Source organism: Saimiri boliviensis, chromosome 9 (assembly GCF_048565385.1).
Source record: "Saimiri boliviensis isolate mSaiBol1 chromosome 9, mSaiBol1.pri, whole genome shotgun sequence".
Taxonomy (NCBI): Eukaryota; Metazoa; Chordata; class Mammalia; order Primates; family Cebidae; genus Saimiri; species Saimiri boliviensis.
Window position 1 is genome coordinate 76158232 of NC_133457.1, and position 17539 is coordinate 76175770.

General features: G+C 43.5%; 1 protein-coding gene across 8 annotated transcripts in view; it reads right to left on the minus strand.

Annotated features, from left to right (window-relative positions):
- KIZ (kizuna centrosomal protein) overlaps window positions 1–17539 on the minus strand; it is a 114361-nt gene that overhangs the window by 6357 nt on the left and 90465 nt on the right. For 4 of the 8 annotated variants that reach the window (XM_010343716.2, XM_003933154.4, XM_010343717.2 and 1 more), the window contains 2 exons: window positions 15327–15431; window positions 11277–11373 (listed from right to left, as the gene is read on the minus strand). In XM_010343716.2, coding sequence (XP_010342018.1) covers window positions 11277–11373; window positions 15327–15431 — 202 coding nt within the window. Of the gene's footprint in view, window positions 1–11271; window positions 11374–15326; window positions 15432–17539 lie in introns of those variants that run through there. The other 4 variants (XM_074406174.1, XR_012519284.1, XM_074406175.1 and 1 more) reach the window with 4 other exon arrangements.

Here is a 17539-nt window from a genome sequence, read left to right on the forward strand (position 1 = left end):
AAAACAAAAAACAAAAAACAAACAAACAAACAAAAGAGTAAAAGGAAGATGTTGGGATGCAGTGTGGCCTTGTTGGGAAGGTCGCTGCTCAACAGCATCGCTCCTGTGTTGTGCGTGTCCCCTCGTCAGGTCAGCATGGCCCACCCCCAACTGCTGAGCTGTGCCTGCGTGGGGCCTTGTGTTCTTGGGGGAGGATGATTGCATGGGCCCCTGAGGCAATGGACCCATTTCCCTTCAACAGACTTCTGGAAAACACCAATGTGTAAAGCTTTTAGCCAAGCTAAAAATGAAACGCTTCCAGTATGGAATTCAAGATGTTGGTGAGGAAGTTAAAATACTTAGTCAAACCAGTGGCGGCAATACTAATAGTTTAAGAAAGGATTCCAGAATAAACACCTGGTAGAGAGCACTGCAAGTGTCACATAAAAGCCAGTGTCCATGACATCCAGGACTGAGTGCCTTCTCGACTGAGGCCAACATAGCAAGAAAACTGGCTCTACATGATATGATTTCTCCACGTGCCTTTTCAGGAGCTTTTGCAATTTTAATAAATTTAAGATTCTTTAAGACTTGCCTGAATGGTCACAGGAGATGTCAGAAAAGAAACCATTCTTGGTGCATGGCTTGACACTGCCCTACACCATGCACCACCACCGCCCTTCTCACGGCCAGAGCCTTGCTCTTCTGGACACAGAAAACCCTGCAAATACGTCTTTTCCTTCCCTTTGGGCCAAGTCTGGTTGACTTTTGGCTTAAAAATCTACCTTTTGCTATAATTTCCTTTTTTTTTTTTTTTTCCAGAAAAACATGCTCCACTAAGGTATCATTTTCTAGGCTATCTTTCAGTGTTCCCTGTAAATTTAGTGCCTGTTTCTTTAATTGCCATTACTGAGTAGTGCTCACAGCCATTTCTCCATGACGCATGGAAGACCTCTATGAGCATCTGGAAGGGTCAGCAGCTGAATGACAGTTCTGGAGCTGCCAGGATTGTGGGGACCTGCCAGTGAGGTGGGCCTGCAAGAACCCATTTTACAGAAAGTCACACACACACACACACACACACACACACACACACACACACACAACTGTGGGGATGTCTATTATTTCCCCACCTCCCCCGATACCTGAGGACACAGGGCTACGTGCTGCAGGGGAGGGTGGATTATAAAAGTCTAGGAGGAGTAGAAAGAGCCTAATTTGCCAGCCGTGGTCCATACAAGAAGAGCCACGGCGGGAGGGGGAGAGATCTTTGCTGGTTGGGAGGACTGAGAGCACTGTGGTGGCGACGGAGGGAGCTGCGAGATCGCAGAGGAAGCCAGGCACCTCCAAAGGCAGAGGCCTTCACAGGCTGGGACTGAGGAACAAGGTGTGGTGTGGTGGGGCAGCAGGGAGCCCAGGACACAGGAGAAAGGACACAGTGGCAGGAGAGCTCAGCCAGGTGCCCATGGCCTGGGTCACTTCTCTGAGCTCCAGAAAGAAACACATTCAGTGCCCACTTGGTGGCTTCATGTAGCTCCTCCAAAGTGCCTCATGGTCAACACTCCCATCCACAACCAAACTCACCATCCTCTCTGCCAAACCAGAACCTTTTTCCCATCTCAGCGAATCGCATCCCCGACCCACTAGTCTTCCCAAGCCTCTCTCCAGTCTCCACTCCTCTTTTCTCCACACTGTCTGGCCCTTGGTACTGCCATTCCTCCCCAACTTCCACAAGACTTCCTGCAGTCCTCACCAGTTCCCTGGGCACTGCCACCACACTGGTCAACAGAACTATCAGCTCTTACTTCTGTCTCTGCAACAACCTCCTAACTGGTGACACACTCATCTTGTCCCCTACAATCCATTTTCCACTAGGCAATTAAGAGTAAACTTTCTGAAATGCAAATCTGGTCACTTCACTTCCTCGCTTAAAATTCTTCAATGCCTTGCCACTGATTTCTGCTCAAAGACCTAAATCCCAAGCAGTGCCTCCAAGGTGGATCCCCAGGGGTGTCGTGCTGTCCCGATGGAGGCTTCCCACTTCTGACTCCCTGTCTTCACCACTGAGTCCTCATCAAGTTGGTGTTTCACATTTACTCGTGCAGTGAACTGATGGGCCACCCCTTCCCCTCAGTTCCATGTGCGCGGTGACCACACCTGTTTCAGCTCACCTGGGTAATGCGGTGCATAGCGCTTAACAGGTGATTAATGAACATGTTCACTTGGAATGAACAAGTGATCCTCACTAAGCCGAGGGCCCTGATTAAAGGCATTTGATCAATATTCAATTATACAATACTTAATTTGCCTATTTCTACTTAATATTATACTTCAGAATCAAGTTCAAGTTTCTTTGGCTTTCCTGCTGACAAAGAAAAAAAAAAAAACAGAAAAGCTAAAGGGGGAAAAAAAAAGAGAAAAAAGTCACGTACAATGCTGTAAACACAGACGCATGAGAACCATCTATGCAAGTGTGTGTTAGTAGTCACTTAACTCATCAAAGCAATCAGCCAGCAAGGCTGAGTCCTGCCACAGAGGTGACCCACTGCGCATTTCAGGGACCTCACTTCTGCATGTGGCACTCCAGGAAAAAATGATTTCCTGAAGCCATGTCTCTATGAGGCCACTTGAACTTGCTTTTTCTGTCTGTCCTGTGGTTATACAGTGTGGCTTTGAGAACATTTAAGCCACAGGGAGCCAGTAAACATCCCAGTGAAATGTGAATTAATTGTGTAATGGTTCTTAATTGTCTGTGTTATTGGTTTTCTCACAGGAAACATGTTTCAGAGCTAAATGTGTGTGGTGCGTGGTCTACCCACGAAGGGCAGAGGGTGCTTTCCAGTGTTTTGTTCTCGACTCTCACATCGAAGGGGCAATTATTGTTCCGTTTGAGAAAATCTCTGAAAGTCAATGTGACCCTACAATTCAAGGTTGATTTTTTATTATACAGAATTTTTAGGGTCAACATTTTTTTTCTTTAGGTCATACCTAACATGTAAAGCTAAGGCAAGGCTGATGGAGAAGCCTATGGTGTGCTGGATAGAGTCAACGACTTTGGCTACTAGAGTAGATGAGATAAAAACAAAACTGCATTTCAGAAAGTAAAAGAAATCAAAGAGTGAAGGGTGTAGGCCATGGGATATGGTCATCATGTGGTCTTATGTGCTTGGAATCTGACTGCCTAATCTTCACTGAGAGTGTAGAAGTAATGTTTCCATCTCTCTTTCCAACAGAGGTTGGCAAAGGTTTTCTGTAAAGAACCAGAAATAGTTCGGGCTTTGTGTGCCGTATGGTCAGCTGCAACTACTGAATTCTGTGGTTGTAGCATAGAAACAACCATGGACAATTTGTAAACTGAAAGATGCGGCTGCATTCCAATTAAACTTCATGTATAGACACTGGAATTTCAATTTCACGTAATCTTCATGAAACATTATTCTTTGAATTTTCTTCCAACCATTTAAAAATGTGAAAACCACTTTTCGCTTGTGGGCTGCACAGACCTAGGCAGTGTCCTGGCCACGGCCCAAGGGCCATTACAACTGTCAAGAATTGCCTCACATGAGGCCCATGCTGCAAGCCAAAGAGCCTGCCCTTCCCCTGCACTGTGGCTCAGGGGTGACTCTTGGAACCCCAGAGAGCAGACTTGGTATTTTTTCCCTAGAAGTTTACAGTTGGACTGGAGGTCCTACTTCAAAATAAACCATTTTCAGGTAAGACACTAGAGATGATTAACTGAGTAAATTAAAATATAACTATGTTCCGCTGGTCTCATTTTAATGGGACAATCAGCTGGGCGCGGTGGCTCTCGCCTGTAATCCAAGCACTTTGGAAGGCTGAGGCAGGTGGATCAGCAGAGGTCAGGAGTTCGAGATTAGCCTGGCCAATATGGTGAACCCGTCTCTACTAATAATACAAAAATTAGCCAGGCATGGTGTTAAGCACCTGTTAAGCCCAGCTACTCAGGAGGCTGAGGCAGGAGAATCACTTGAACCTAGGAGATGGAGGTTGCAATGAGCCGAGATCACACCATTGCACTCCAGCCTGGGTGACAGAGCAAGACTCTGTCTCAAAAAAAAAAATTAATATATTTTAATTAATTTTAAAATGATATGACAATTATCTCTGCAGAATTTCCCAGCAGGTTTGGTCATTTTTTTCTCCCAGCTGTACCAGGAGTGTCCCATTCCCATTAGGGAGATGCCCACTTATTACCATTCTGCCGTATTGACTTCATCACATCTCTCCCCTCTACCTATCCATCAAGCCATCTTATTTTGGATGCATTTTGATAAATGCTTATCAATTCCCCTGCTATAGAAAAACCAGATTAGGACAATTCTAATCAAAGTCACTTTTGTTCTCAACCTTGTTAAGAAGTGAAGGCCAGCCAGGTTTCAACAGAATAGGTTTTATCTGAAAGCAGCCCTGACACACGGTGAACACTCTATGCATGCGGTCAGGATGACACAGTGTGCAATGGAAAACAGTAACAATTACGTGTCAGTTGTTCATTTTGTAAGAGCAAAAGGCTAACGTAGCTAGAATTGGTCTACACAGCCAACATCAATATAAAGTTAGATAGTAAGGATTATTGACAATAATAAGTTTTGCTTTGTGGAGCCAACAAGTAAAGGCGAAAATGAGACACGGAATACCCAAGGCCAAGAAGGCCACTATCAAATTAGAAAACAGCATTTACAGATTATCAACCCAGAGCCTTCGCTGTACAGTGGTTGAGCCCAGAGAGGTTGAGAAATGTGTCCTAAGACACACAGAACGAGCCAGCAGTAGAGCAGAAGTGGAACAAAACACTCCTTTCGGGACACTCCTAAAATGTACACATTGTAGACACCCGCCCCACAGGACTTCCTGAGAAGCGGTAAAACACTAGGGCAAGGAGAACCCTGCCGTAGTGTGTGCTGCTTTCAGAAGCACTATATGAGCTGCTTTCAGAAGCTGAGACAGAATCAGCTCTGGGGCCAGACTCTGCTCACCACAGGGTCTTGGGCAAGTTCCCTACCTCTCCAAGCACCAGTTTCCTTATCTGTAGAATGGGGACAGTAATGCCTTCTTGGAAGTGTTCTGATAAATTTACAGACAATCCCGTGTGACAGCCTATAGACAGCAGACCTCGGTAAGCAGTGCCACTGCACAGTCATCACATTTGGATCAACCAAACCATGTGCTCACTCAGTTTGGTGATGTGCAGCCATGGGTTCTAGGTGGGGGTGATCAATACTCAGGCACGGGGGCCAAGAAATGAGAGGTTCGAGGACAGATGGAGAGAAGATAGGCCTGAAATGTGTGAAGTTTCTTCCTCCAAGAACCTGATGGGTGGGTGCCCTTGAAACGGGAAGAGATAAGGAAACTGCCGCAGCCAGGCCTTCCAAGAGCAGGGGCACAGCAAAGCATCAGACTTTGTGCTGGGGCTGCAGCAGCAAACAAGACAGACTTGCTCGATGCCCTGGAGGTGCTCGTGCTCCAGTAAAGAGACTGACACCAGAATAACCACCATGACATGGGCCGAAAAGGCAACTGCAGGGTTGGCTGAGAACTGGTGACAGTGGAATTGGGGGAAGATGTTCCAGGCCTTCAACATGTGCCAAGAGCTCTCATCAAGGTCAGGGCCCGAAGCCAGACACCTTTCCATCAGCAGACAAGACAGCAGCCAGGAAAGAACCCCAGTGAGGCTCTCTGCAAGTGTGTTCAGTCAGGTCCTACTTCCTGAAACTGTGGATGCATCAGCAGAGGGCATATTCACAGTCACCACCAGTCTCCCTTTGAAAAGCTGTGTCTAAACACACACATACACATTCACACACACACATACTCTCTCATACACACACAATCTCTCACACACTTATGCAGATAACTGTAAGAGACGCATGATTCCCTGCAGCTCAAGTACATGATGCCATACAGAAGGGAGGGAACTTGTACAAACTGACTTTCATAAAAAACAAAACAAAAACTGGAGTGAATGGTGGAGCTATATATCCATGCTTACTCACTCAGGAAATGCAATGACTACCCAGCATTGGTGATTAAGAAACCCACTGCTGGGCATGGCGGCTCCCCTGTAATCCTGGCACTTTGAGAGGTCGAGGAGAGAGGACTGCTTGAGCTCAGGAGTTCACAACCAGCCTGGGCAACGTGTTGTTTCTACCATAAACACACAAAAAATAACTGGTTGTGATGGCATGTGCCTGTGGTTCCAGCTACATGGGAGGCTGAGGTGGGAGAATTGCTTGAGGCTGGGAGGCAAAGGTTGCAGTGAGCCAAGATTGTGTCACTGCACTCCAGCCTGGGTGACAGAGCAAGAACCTATCTCAATAAATAAATAAATAAATGAAATGTGCCACACTACGGGAGGGAGGATACCAGGAAATGGCTTCTATCCCTACACTACAGATAACAGAAATAGCTAGGGTGACCACAGGAGGGGTATGCTGTACAGCCAGGTCTCTGCTTAGGAAACTTTCAGAAGGTTGAGTTAAGGCTTGAACAATCTAGAGGGCCTTAACCAGGTAAAAGAGTGGGGCAGGAGCATTCCAATAAAAGCTAGGGACATGAAAGAGTGGGTCATATGTGGGCAGGACACGTGGTCTGGCTGTTAACTATTCATGAGCAGGGGGACAAGGGGAGCTGCCTGGTAAGGGTGTGCAGTGTGCAGACCACCCATGCTTGACAGGGTGCAGGTCCTCCTGAGAGATTCATGGCAGCAGAGGTGGGTGTCAGATACTCATTTCTGGCCCAGAGTGGGAGTCGGGGGCAGAGTTTGGAAAAAAGAACAGAGGGAAAGCCTAATGTTTGTAACACATTGACTCGATTTCGTGATCAATTTTTTTTTTTTTTTTTGAGACAGAGTTTTGCCCTGCTGCCCAAGCTGGAGTGCAATGGCATGCTCTTTGCTCACTGCAACCTCTGCCTCCCAGGTTCAAATGATTCTCCTGCCTCAGCCTCCTGAGTAGCAGGGATTACAGGCCTCTGTCACCATGTCCAGTTAATTTTTGTATTTTTAGTAGAGATGGGGTTTTGCCATGTTGGCCAGCCTGGTCTCGAATTCCTGACCTCAGGTGATACACCCACCTTGGCCTCCCAAAGTGCTGGGATTACAGGTGTCAGCCACCACACCCGGTCGTCATTTTTTCTGAAATAGTCTTGCTCTGTTGTCCAGATGAGTGCAGTGGTACAGTCTCGGCTCACTGCAAATTCTGTCTCCAGGTTCATGAGATTCTCCTACCTCGGCCTTCCAAGTAGCTGAGATTACAGGTGCACACCACCACAACTGGCGAATTTTTTTTTTTTTTTTTGATATTTTTAGTAAAGATGGGGATTCACCATGTTGGCCAGGCTGGTCTCAAACTCCTGACCTCAAGTGATCTGCTGGCCTCGGCCTCCCAAAGTACTGGGATTACAGGGATGAGCCACTGTGTCCTGCCTGTCAATATGTTTTAAAAAAGAAAAAATAGTCATGGTCCATTAACAAACATACCCAAGTTATTGTGATTTTGAGGCCACACCAGTTGAATGTGGCAATAAGACTAGAGGGTCCTGCCAGGAGCACTGTCTATGGTGTCCAGGATTAGGAGGAATGGCTCCTGGCGGGAAGTGTCCTTCCAGTTCTGGAGTCTTATTAGAAGGATGAAAATAGCTAATTTATGAGAAGACATGGTCTTTAGACTCCAAATTCTAAAACTTTTAATGGTTTTTGACTGCTAGCAGAAATCAGTGTTACAATTTCTAAAGGAGAAACTTCGGCTGGAATGTTCCTCAAAACAGACATATGTTTCTGAAAAACAGAACGCAAAAAATAATCCAGAAAGAAAAAAATCCCAATGACTGTGCCAACAAATTTCTGTAAACGCTAATTGTAGGTTTTAAAGGCCAACCAGTAATTTAGCAAAGTCTGAGCGCCCCCTGATGGTTAATCAGGGGTCCTACAGAGGACGCCACTTTCAGAGGTCTGAGGTCAACTTGTTAACTTTTTCTCTTCAAATAAGCACTGATTGTTCTTACTTGCTTTGTGCAGAAAAAGAAAGTATGTGGGCTTGTGATAAGAAACATGACATATTTAGGAAGCTGCTAATTCAGTGGAACTTAAGAACAGAGATTTGCCAAACCCAAGGCAGAGAAGAGTGCTTTTATATAAGAATCTAAAGGACTTCCAGCAAAAACTCATTTTTATTTCATTGGACTATTGGTTCCTTATAATCTTTATGTTATCCTGGGAATATGCACAGTGACCAGGCAAAGACAGAAGATGCCACCGCCCCGACCAGAGCATCAACTGCGGCCTGGCGCCCTCCACTGGCCACTCCGGTGGCTGCAAGATTGGCACAGAATGCCACCCACGGTGGCCCTGCCAGGGTACAGTGGCTGGGTGACTTCTGCTACCTTTCCCCCAGGCAATTATGTTGCAAGCACACACCCTTTCCTTTTGGTAAAACATTAATAAGGTCCAACCAGTAAGCTGAAGTTACAAGGCAGGAACCAGTAAGCTAAGGGCAGGCTGTTAAAATATACTCTCCACTGAACAAACGGATCTGGGAGAGTGAAAACCACTTGCTGGGGAAGGTAAAGCGAGACAATGTTTGCAGAGGAGAGGAAGCTCTGGCATGCACCCCTGAACAAAAGGGAACAAGTGGTCTTTACTTGGAGAACGGCTTCCTATTAGGACTCACTCCTTCGTACATTATGCCTTTCATCCCCACTCAACCACAAAATGATTTTGCTGAAGCAAATACAATGGTAGAAAAAGATTTACACTGAAAGAATCTTTAATAATAAACTGTTGCCAATCTGCCTACTTGCCCGTGATTTATAATACAATAAACATCAGATTCTATTACGGCTCATGCACTGAAGCTGCTGCTCTGAAAAACGGAATATGAAAGCACCCAAACCCCACCGCCATCACAATGAAATGAGCATGTATAAATGTGCTAAGAGTATCTCTTTGCATCTTTTATAGCTTGCGTGTATTAATCTGTAACGCTTATTAAGAAAGTCATTGCTATGCAAAGCAGCACCCAATCCCTTTCTCTGGCTTTTCAACAGGAGTGCACTGTTTAGCCAATAGGACGGACCCTCTGGCCCTCATTCTGCATTCATCACAGGCAACATTTGCACAATGTATCTCTCAAAGGCGGCTGAAAAGAAGGCCTTAATACTCATGTAAACAACTGCAAACCAATTACTTAATGAATCAGGCCCACACATAATGAGGTGCAGACAAAGAGCTATAAATGCATTTTTGCGCCCAAGCCGCTGCTTTAAAGTAAAATCCCTCAGCTGTAGTTTGGGCTTAACTAGCACATCATAATTATTGTCTCTAGGACATCAGAGGAAGCCATTTTTTTTTTTTTTTTTTAGGTCCAGCGGGGTCTTTTTTTTTTTTTTTTTTGAGGTTGCTCATCAGCTCACTGACAAAATAGAGCAAAGAAGAATTTTTAAAGTGCTACAGCAGCACTGCACTGTTATGTTTATTCTCAAGTACCGGGTTTGAGACCACTTGTAAAAGCAATAAAGCACAAGGAGTGACTGCAGTAAGTGGGATCCTTAAATGTAAGCCTCTAAGAAATTTCAGTGAATTCAGCACAAACAGCAAAACTGGAGCTCTCCAAAGCCCAGGGTGGCGTATTAACAACACCAAACCCAGCACAAGAACCAAACCGTGACAAACAGCACACCAAACCCACACACTCTGGGCCTAGACCTTTTCATCACTGGATTATTATCAAGTGCCTAGAACCAAGAGTTCCTTGAAGGCCTTTTTGTGTGGTATTTTTTTTTCCCCTTAAAGGGGATGACGAGATTACTTATAATTTATTAGGAAATTAATTTCATACAGAAACAATACTAATAACAAAAGGCCTCTGCCTGAATTTAAGAAAAAAAGTTTGATTTTAGTTTAGTGAAATATAGACAAGATGTGAAATTATTAGACTGAGAATTGTTCTACAAAATCCAATTGCTTTCTCAATGTCTTTAAAAATTTCCCAAAGAACCTATGTAAAGACTGTTTAGGAATAACTGAGTTTTTTGTGCCTCTATATATTATTAAGCCAAATGGTAACATTTGATTCTGAAAACGATCTGTAGAATTTATTGTCATTTAAAATTTGTTTTAAAAGACCTAGAACTTGAATTTATAATCTAATCATAATAACATAATACTTTAACACTCTTCCTGTCCTGTTTACCTCTCCCTTCCTTCAAAAATATGGATGAAAACCCGGGTATTAAAAATAATAATTTCTGATAATTAAATGAGTTGTTTCCCTAAAACTGAACTTGTCAAGCTTCTAAAACCATTTTAGAAATTCAATCTTGTTTTAATATATTCCACTTTCTAAAAACATTGTATTGTTTTATAAAATATGAATAAAAATAGAATTTTTTCATTTAAAAAAATTCTACACTTCTGGCTCAAATCATTTTCTCTTACGGAACATTATATGTTATACTAGAAATGTAAAGTTCCTGTTCTGAAATTTCATCGGGAACAAGGAGTTAATTCAAATGTCATATAATCATCTAAAGGACACCTTTTTACTGAGCAATACTGTTACAAAAGGAAACTTGCTATGCTATTTTAAACAATATTTAGCTCAAAGCAAAAAAGCAGGGTATTTCATCAGATGATTGCTTATATTCCCATCTATAAATCCTGAGTGACCTGAAGCTTCTGTGATTAGTACTTTATGTTAATGACAAATTCAGCACACAACTCTCTTATCACTGCTTACAAAAAGCTACTGCCAGTTTAACACATGTGAAAAGATGAATTTTGTTCTTTATGGAAAATAAGCAAGAAAGTATTAGAAAAGGAAAGAATCTAGCCTAAATACTTGGTTTAAAAAAGAAGAGGAAAATAAAAATGAGTATCCACCAATTACTAGTTTATATATTAGCCATCACAAAAAGAAGAAACATGCCACTTTATTTCTTTTAAGGCCTGATGTTTTCTCTCTGCCCTTTTTCTGACAACCTCCATTGTGTGGTCTCTAAGCAGTCCTACTGCGAGCAGCTGTAGACGCTAATTTGTGGTTCACTGAGGTGTCAATTGAGTCTTAAACCAAGGAAACAACAGCTGCAAAACAATACTTGGCTCTGGTGCAAATATTTTCAAAGGTAGACTAAAGTTTCAACTGTTATTTTAGATAAACAAAAACCCAAACCATAACCTTCCAAGTCACACAACAAAATAATATGCAGCCAGACTTTAATTCATTGCGTTGTGACGTTTCTCATCTTGTTGCCACTATTCAGAAAGCCTTTCACAACTTTACCTTGACAAAGGACTTCCTTCGCTAGATGAAAAACTAGCTTCCGAAGCAATTTTGTTAGTTGTCTTTGTCTCGAATGCACCGCTGCCAATATTCAAACCTGTGATAAGCATAAACATGGAGAGTTAGCATTAGCTGTTGTGCAGCCATGGGACAAAATGAACAAAGTGGCCTCACAGTAAGTTTGGTGAAACAAGCGCCAACAGAGGAAGATGCTGTTCAAGCCACAGAAGGCAAGGGAGCTTCTAAGGCAGAGAACGAAATGTTAGTAGAATACTGAAAGGGAATGGGGTGTTTTCTTGTGATACCTAAATAGAAATCACAGAAAGTAAAAACTGAAATCATCCAAACAGTTCAGTTTAAAATGACCAAGATGCACATGTAGGCATATGGATCTTTACTGTGTCACAAAGCACTGGATAATTCCCATTGTTAAAACACACGGGCAGCAAACCAGGGCTCAGAAATAATTGAGACCCATGGATAACAGTTACCCACCTTATTCACTCTCAAGCCCCTCTGCAAAATCCTCTATTTTCCATCCCACTGAGGAGACTGAATTTCCACTGAAAACCATCAAGACCACTCTTTTTCAGCCTCTAAAGGTTGAGAAGGAGGATGCACACTCCACCTCTTTTCCTGGAGCCAGAGACCTGGATATTCCCACGCTGCCCCCAGTTTGCAAGGCAATCCCTGATCTTTGCCTCCTGGGAGTTCTCAGCCTTGGATGTTTCTGCTACAGGTCTGCTTCTTAACTGGCAATCAAAATCACAGATACAGCATGCATGGGCATCTTTGCAAAATGCATTTGCCGAGTTTCTAACCTGTAACCTGCCTGCTTGTGTGTACACTCTGCAGCAAAGCAATTATTTTTAAAATGTGTCCACATTCAGCCCAAAGAGTGTGTCCACATGCTTAACCAGGAGGCAGTCTTTTCAGACATGAAAACTAAGGCTGAAGTTTTAAGTGGCTTTCCTCAGGACAGGTCCAAAGACTCAGGAGTAAGTGAAACATGCACTGCTTCTTCGCTAGTTAGATTTGGGGTGGGCTCCTTGAGTGCAGAGTGCACCACCACCTCCCACCCCTGCTACTTGTAACAGCACTGTGAAGCTGCCCTCCACCCTCCCAGCCCACTTTTTGCTTTTCTTTAGGGCTCAGATAAGTCCTTAGGATCAGAATAAGAGTAAGGGTGAAAAGACAACACACGGCCAAATGTAAGATGAACATCAGGGGAAGGATCTGACTACAATGACAATAACAGCAAACATAAGCAGGAGCACTTCCATGATTCTACTGCCAGAAACTCTGGAATCCTGCAAAACACGTAGTGCGATTTTGAGTATGGAGTAAGGAAACTGAATTCAGGGGTGCTTGACTATACAATCTGGAGCGTCATTTCACTTATGAATAAATTAATAAAAATGCATTAAACATGAGATTAATAGTACCATAATCTATAATTTCTGATACACATCCAAGGGACTACAACTTACATGTCAAATTTACTCATCTTTTGTTTTTTTTGAGACAGAGTTTGGCTCTGTCAGCCAGGCTGGAGTGCAGTGGCATGATCTCAGCTCACTGCAACCTCTGCCTTTGGGGTTCAAGCCATTCTCCTGCCTCAGCCTCCTGAGTAGCTAAGGGCACTCACTAGTCACCATGCCTGGCTAATTTTTATTTTTCGTAGAGACGGGGTTTCACGATGTTGGCCAGGCTGGTCTCAAACTCCTGACCTCAGGTGATCCACCTGTCTTGGCCTCCAAAAGTGCTGGAATTACAGGTGTGAGCCATGGCCCAGCCAAATTTACTCATCTTTTGCACCTGTCCGATTAACTACTGAAAATAACACTTATGAGAAACAGATGTGTGGAGTCACTTTTCAGAGTATGTGTCAGCTATCCAGCTGTAAGACTCTGAGCAAGGTTTGTGAAATGGGGGTGTTGGGTACCTCCTAATATCTCTCTAGATTCTAATTCCATGACTCAAATGTGAAGAAGGTCATGGAAAGCAAACAGAGTTTGCAAGTGATGACAATCTCCAGCAGGACAGAGATTCTGTTGTTTTTTTTGTGTTTTTTTGTTTTGTTTTGTTTTGTTTTTTTGAGATGTAGTCTCATTTTGTCACCCAGGCTAGAGTGTAGTGGCGCAATCTTGGCTCACTACAACCTCCGCCTCCCGGGTTCAAGCAATTATCTGTCTCAGCATCCTGAGTGGGTGAGATTACAGGTGTCCACCAGCATGCCCAGCTAATTTTTGTATTTTTAGTAAAGACGAGGTTTCACTATTTTGGTCAGGCTGGTCTTGAACTCCTGACCTTGTGATCGACTTGCCCTGGCCTCCCAAAGTGCTGGGATTACAGGCGTGAGTCATCGCACTCGGCCAAAGGCCCTGTTTTATACCTAACAAACTACAATGTCGTATGTTTGCAGAGTTCAAATTACCACTACCACCACAATGGCCGGCTCTCCCAGGGGGCTTTTCACTATCAGACACTGTGCTGAGCACTTAACATGCAGTGGGTCACCAAATCCTCAAAACCACGAAAATAACTGAATTTTGCTGCAACTGACTCTACCACTAGTAATATCCAGGAAACAGCTCTCCAAACAGACGGCTAAGTCTGATGCACCCTAAGTATGTCTCTCAAAAATATCTGTCTGAAGAAGACATTTTTTTGTTTTCTTTTTTAGATAGGGTCTTGCTCTGCTGCCCAGTGCAGTAGTGTGATCATAGCTCATTACAGCCTCAACCTTCTGGTCCCAAGTGATCCTTTTGCCCTAGCTTCTTGAGTAGCTGGGACTATAGGAACACACTAACACGTGTGGCTAATTTTTAAACTTTTTTGGTAAAAACAGTGTCTTGCTATATTGCCAAGGATGGTCTCAAACTCCTGGCCTCAAGCAACCCTCTCACCCTGGCCTCCCAAAATGCTGGGATTATAGGCATGAGCCACTCTACCTGGCTAAAGAAGACATCCTTGAGATAACTGGGAAATCTGAATATGGACTGGGAATTATATGGTATTTAGAAATCACTGTTCATTCTGCTAGGTGAAATAATGGCATGGTAGCTAAGAAAGTCATTAATGTTCATTTTCTTCTGTATTAATCCATTTACTCTCACAGAGGACATTAAGGTGATGTATACTTTAAAAACTGGTATAATGAAAGGAAAATCACTGAAAATAATAAAGTATAAAAACTAAAATTACAATTAAAACAAAATCTTAGATGGAAGGAACTAAAATCAAGTTTAAAATTTAGCTTTCCTGGCCAGGCATGGTGACTCACACCTGTAATCCCAACACTTTGGGAGACCAAGGCAGGTGGATTGCTTGAGTCCAGCCAGGAGTTCAAGACCAGCCTGAGCAACATGGCAAAACCTTATCTAGACAAAAAAAAAAAAAAAAAAAAAAACACACACACACAAAAGTTAGCTGAGTGTGGTGGTGCGCACCTGTAGTCCCAGCTACATGGGAGACTGAGGTGGGAAGACTGCTTGAGCCTGTGAGGTTGAGGCTTCAGGAGCCATGATCATGCCACTGCACTCTAGCCTGAGAGACAGAGCAAGACCCTGTCTCAAAAATAATAAATACACACATACATACATAAATACCTAAATAATTAAAATTTCGCTTTCCTGGGATTTATACACCATTTAGTAAAAGAACTCAAAGTCCTCCAACATTCTGGTGAGGGAAAGCAGCCCAACACAACACTGAATGACTAAGAGACTGGCAGCCATGGGGAAAATTAGGAATTTGGGTGTGTCTTCTCAGGGTCACTGGTGGCAAGTCACTATCATGACATGCCTGGCAGGATCCAGGGCCTGGGAGGGCCATTGCCATGCTGGCCAGCACATGTCGAGGACACAACAAAAGGGCTTTTCCACATGTCCATTTGCTAAGAATAGAAAAGTACTAGCTCATTCTGACCTGGTGACAGCTCGTTACAGAGCAAACTTCAGAAACCTTCAAAGAATAACCACCCTTCCCTGAACACAGCCCTGCCTTGCCACTTTGGTCCCCTGGACACTGCCATCTGCCCTTACTTACCTGACAAGCGTGACACAGGAGCATCTGCCTTTTGAAACCTGTTTTCAGTTTGATTTGTATTATCCTGAAGGGTAGCCTTCTTCAGCAACTGGTAGGCTTCTGTTTCTATTGATTGAAGAAAAACACAAAAACACTACATTTTTTACTGCCCAGAAAGAAGCTTCTTAAATTCTTCCTATGAGATTAACATTCTCAAATGCATGCAGATTATTTTCTGAACTGTCGCTTTTTAGACATTCTGAAAACAAACCAAAAACAATTTAGTTGAACCCAAGTTTCAGGACTCAAAGACAAGTAGTGTGAGTTTATTTGAGGCAGCCAAATTCTAGTCATTGTTTTGAGTGGATCTCTGGATAGGCTCACTATCACAGTAAAGTAGTTTCTCTTCCCTCTGGGCCTTGTAGAGGCAGCTACTGGAATGAACCAGAAGAGAGAGCCAGTCTTCCTAAGTGGTCAGGTCACTCAGAAACACTCTTTCCTCCGGCTCTTGGATTCTCACACTTGAGTGCAGGGGCTCTGGCACAGAGCTGGGGGAATGGGGAGAGGGTCAGGAAGGATGGTGACAGCTGGATGAGCTCAGAGTCCCACAGCTGAGGAAATCTAACCAAGTCCTGCCATGGGGAAGGAGTGAGAGTGAGTTTGCAGACAGCAAAGCCAGGTATCCACAAGGATCGGTGGCAGCCTGCACCTGCTCACGTTCATAGGATGCCCTTGGCCATGCAGGGCTTCTAATGGCATCTGCTGTAGATGAAATTGAGGAAGACTTGGGAAAAACAGTAGACAAAAATACGTAAAGAACCTGAGTGACACAACCTTCCCCATTACTCTAAAGTTTCAAGGGCACCTAGATGAAATGGAGAATGTAGAATCAGTTTCAGCACAGACATAACAAAATAGCATCTATGTCTACATCTTTAACGTGGCACAAAAAGAGTCCCACCGTCAACATCAGGGGCTAGCAAAAGGCTGCATTTCTGCTTTTGCTGGCTTCATTTAAGAACTTAACCATGAGACCTTTATTATGAGTACTTAAGATGAGCATTATACTTTGGAATATTAAATACTATATAATTAAAATATGTACAGATCAGGGATTCTTCGCTCTGAAGATAAAACATTCTAAGGTAACACTTGCTTGATTGTGAAATCAGTTTAGGTCGTTGAAACCAGTATTTTGAAAAATCTAACAAAGAAAACAGACACAGTGCATGCAGAGGGGAAAGTACTATTTTGTGTAATGTTTGTGTGTGTGGGCGGGGGGGTGGGGGCTGGGACAAAAGTATTTCCTGATGAGGCTGGTCACATTGTCCTAGGATGGCTCCGATGGGATGGTGTCATGATGCCCTCTGGCTAGTCCTTACATCCGTGTTCCTTCAACTATACTGTAAGGTAACTGTGAAAGAGGGACAATATTAACAAAATCAAAAACAGAGTGAATTCTAAAGGTAAAGAATCAGTGTAAAAGAGGTAAAAATGCCGTTTTGTTTTTATTTTATAAAAATCAACCAAAAAGTTTTTCAGCTCTCAAGATACAAGTCCAGATCTTAATTACCATACGTTATTTCTGCATTCAATTAAACTTATTTCATCAAGGAAAAGAGAGCAAAGATGAAAATTATAAAAAAAAAAAAAAAGGAGCAGCTTCTTGATCCACAAAGCCTCCTGGCCACTGGAAGCTGGAGCTGTGCACTGCAAGTTCTCTTGTCCTTTGTCTGAAGGTAAATCACTTGACTCCAGCGACGGCTCTCCTGCTTCTCAGAAACCAGGAGAATGGAGAATGTGTCATTGGCAATCAGAAGAGGATTTCTGTCAGAAATATCAAGCTAGGGCCGGGCGCGGTGGCTCAAGCCTGTAATCCCAGCACTTTGGGAGGCCGAGGCGGGTGGATCACGAGGTCAAGAGATCGAGACCATCCCGGTCAACATAGTGAAACTCCGTCTCTACTAAAAATACAAAAAATTAGCTGGGCATGGTGGCACGTGCCTGTAATCCCAGCTACTCAGGAGGCTGAGGCAGGAGAATTGCCTGAACCCAGGAGGCGGAGGTTGCAGTGAGCCGAGATCGTGCCATTGCACTCCAGCCTGGGTAACAAGAGCGAAACTCTGTCTCAAAAAAAAAAAAAAAAAAGAAATATCAAGCTAGTAGTGTTGAGGTAATTTCAGATTTGGGAGGGATTAAGCATTCTGCCCAAACAGAAGAAGGACTGATAATAT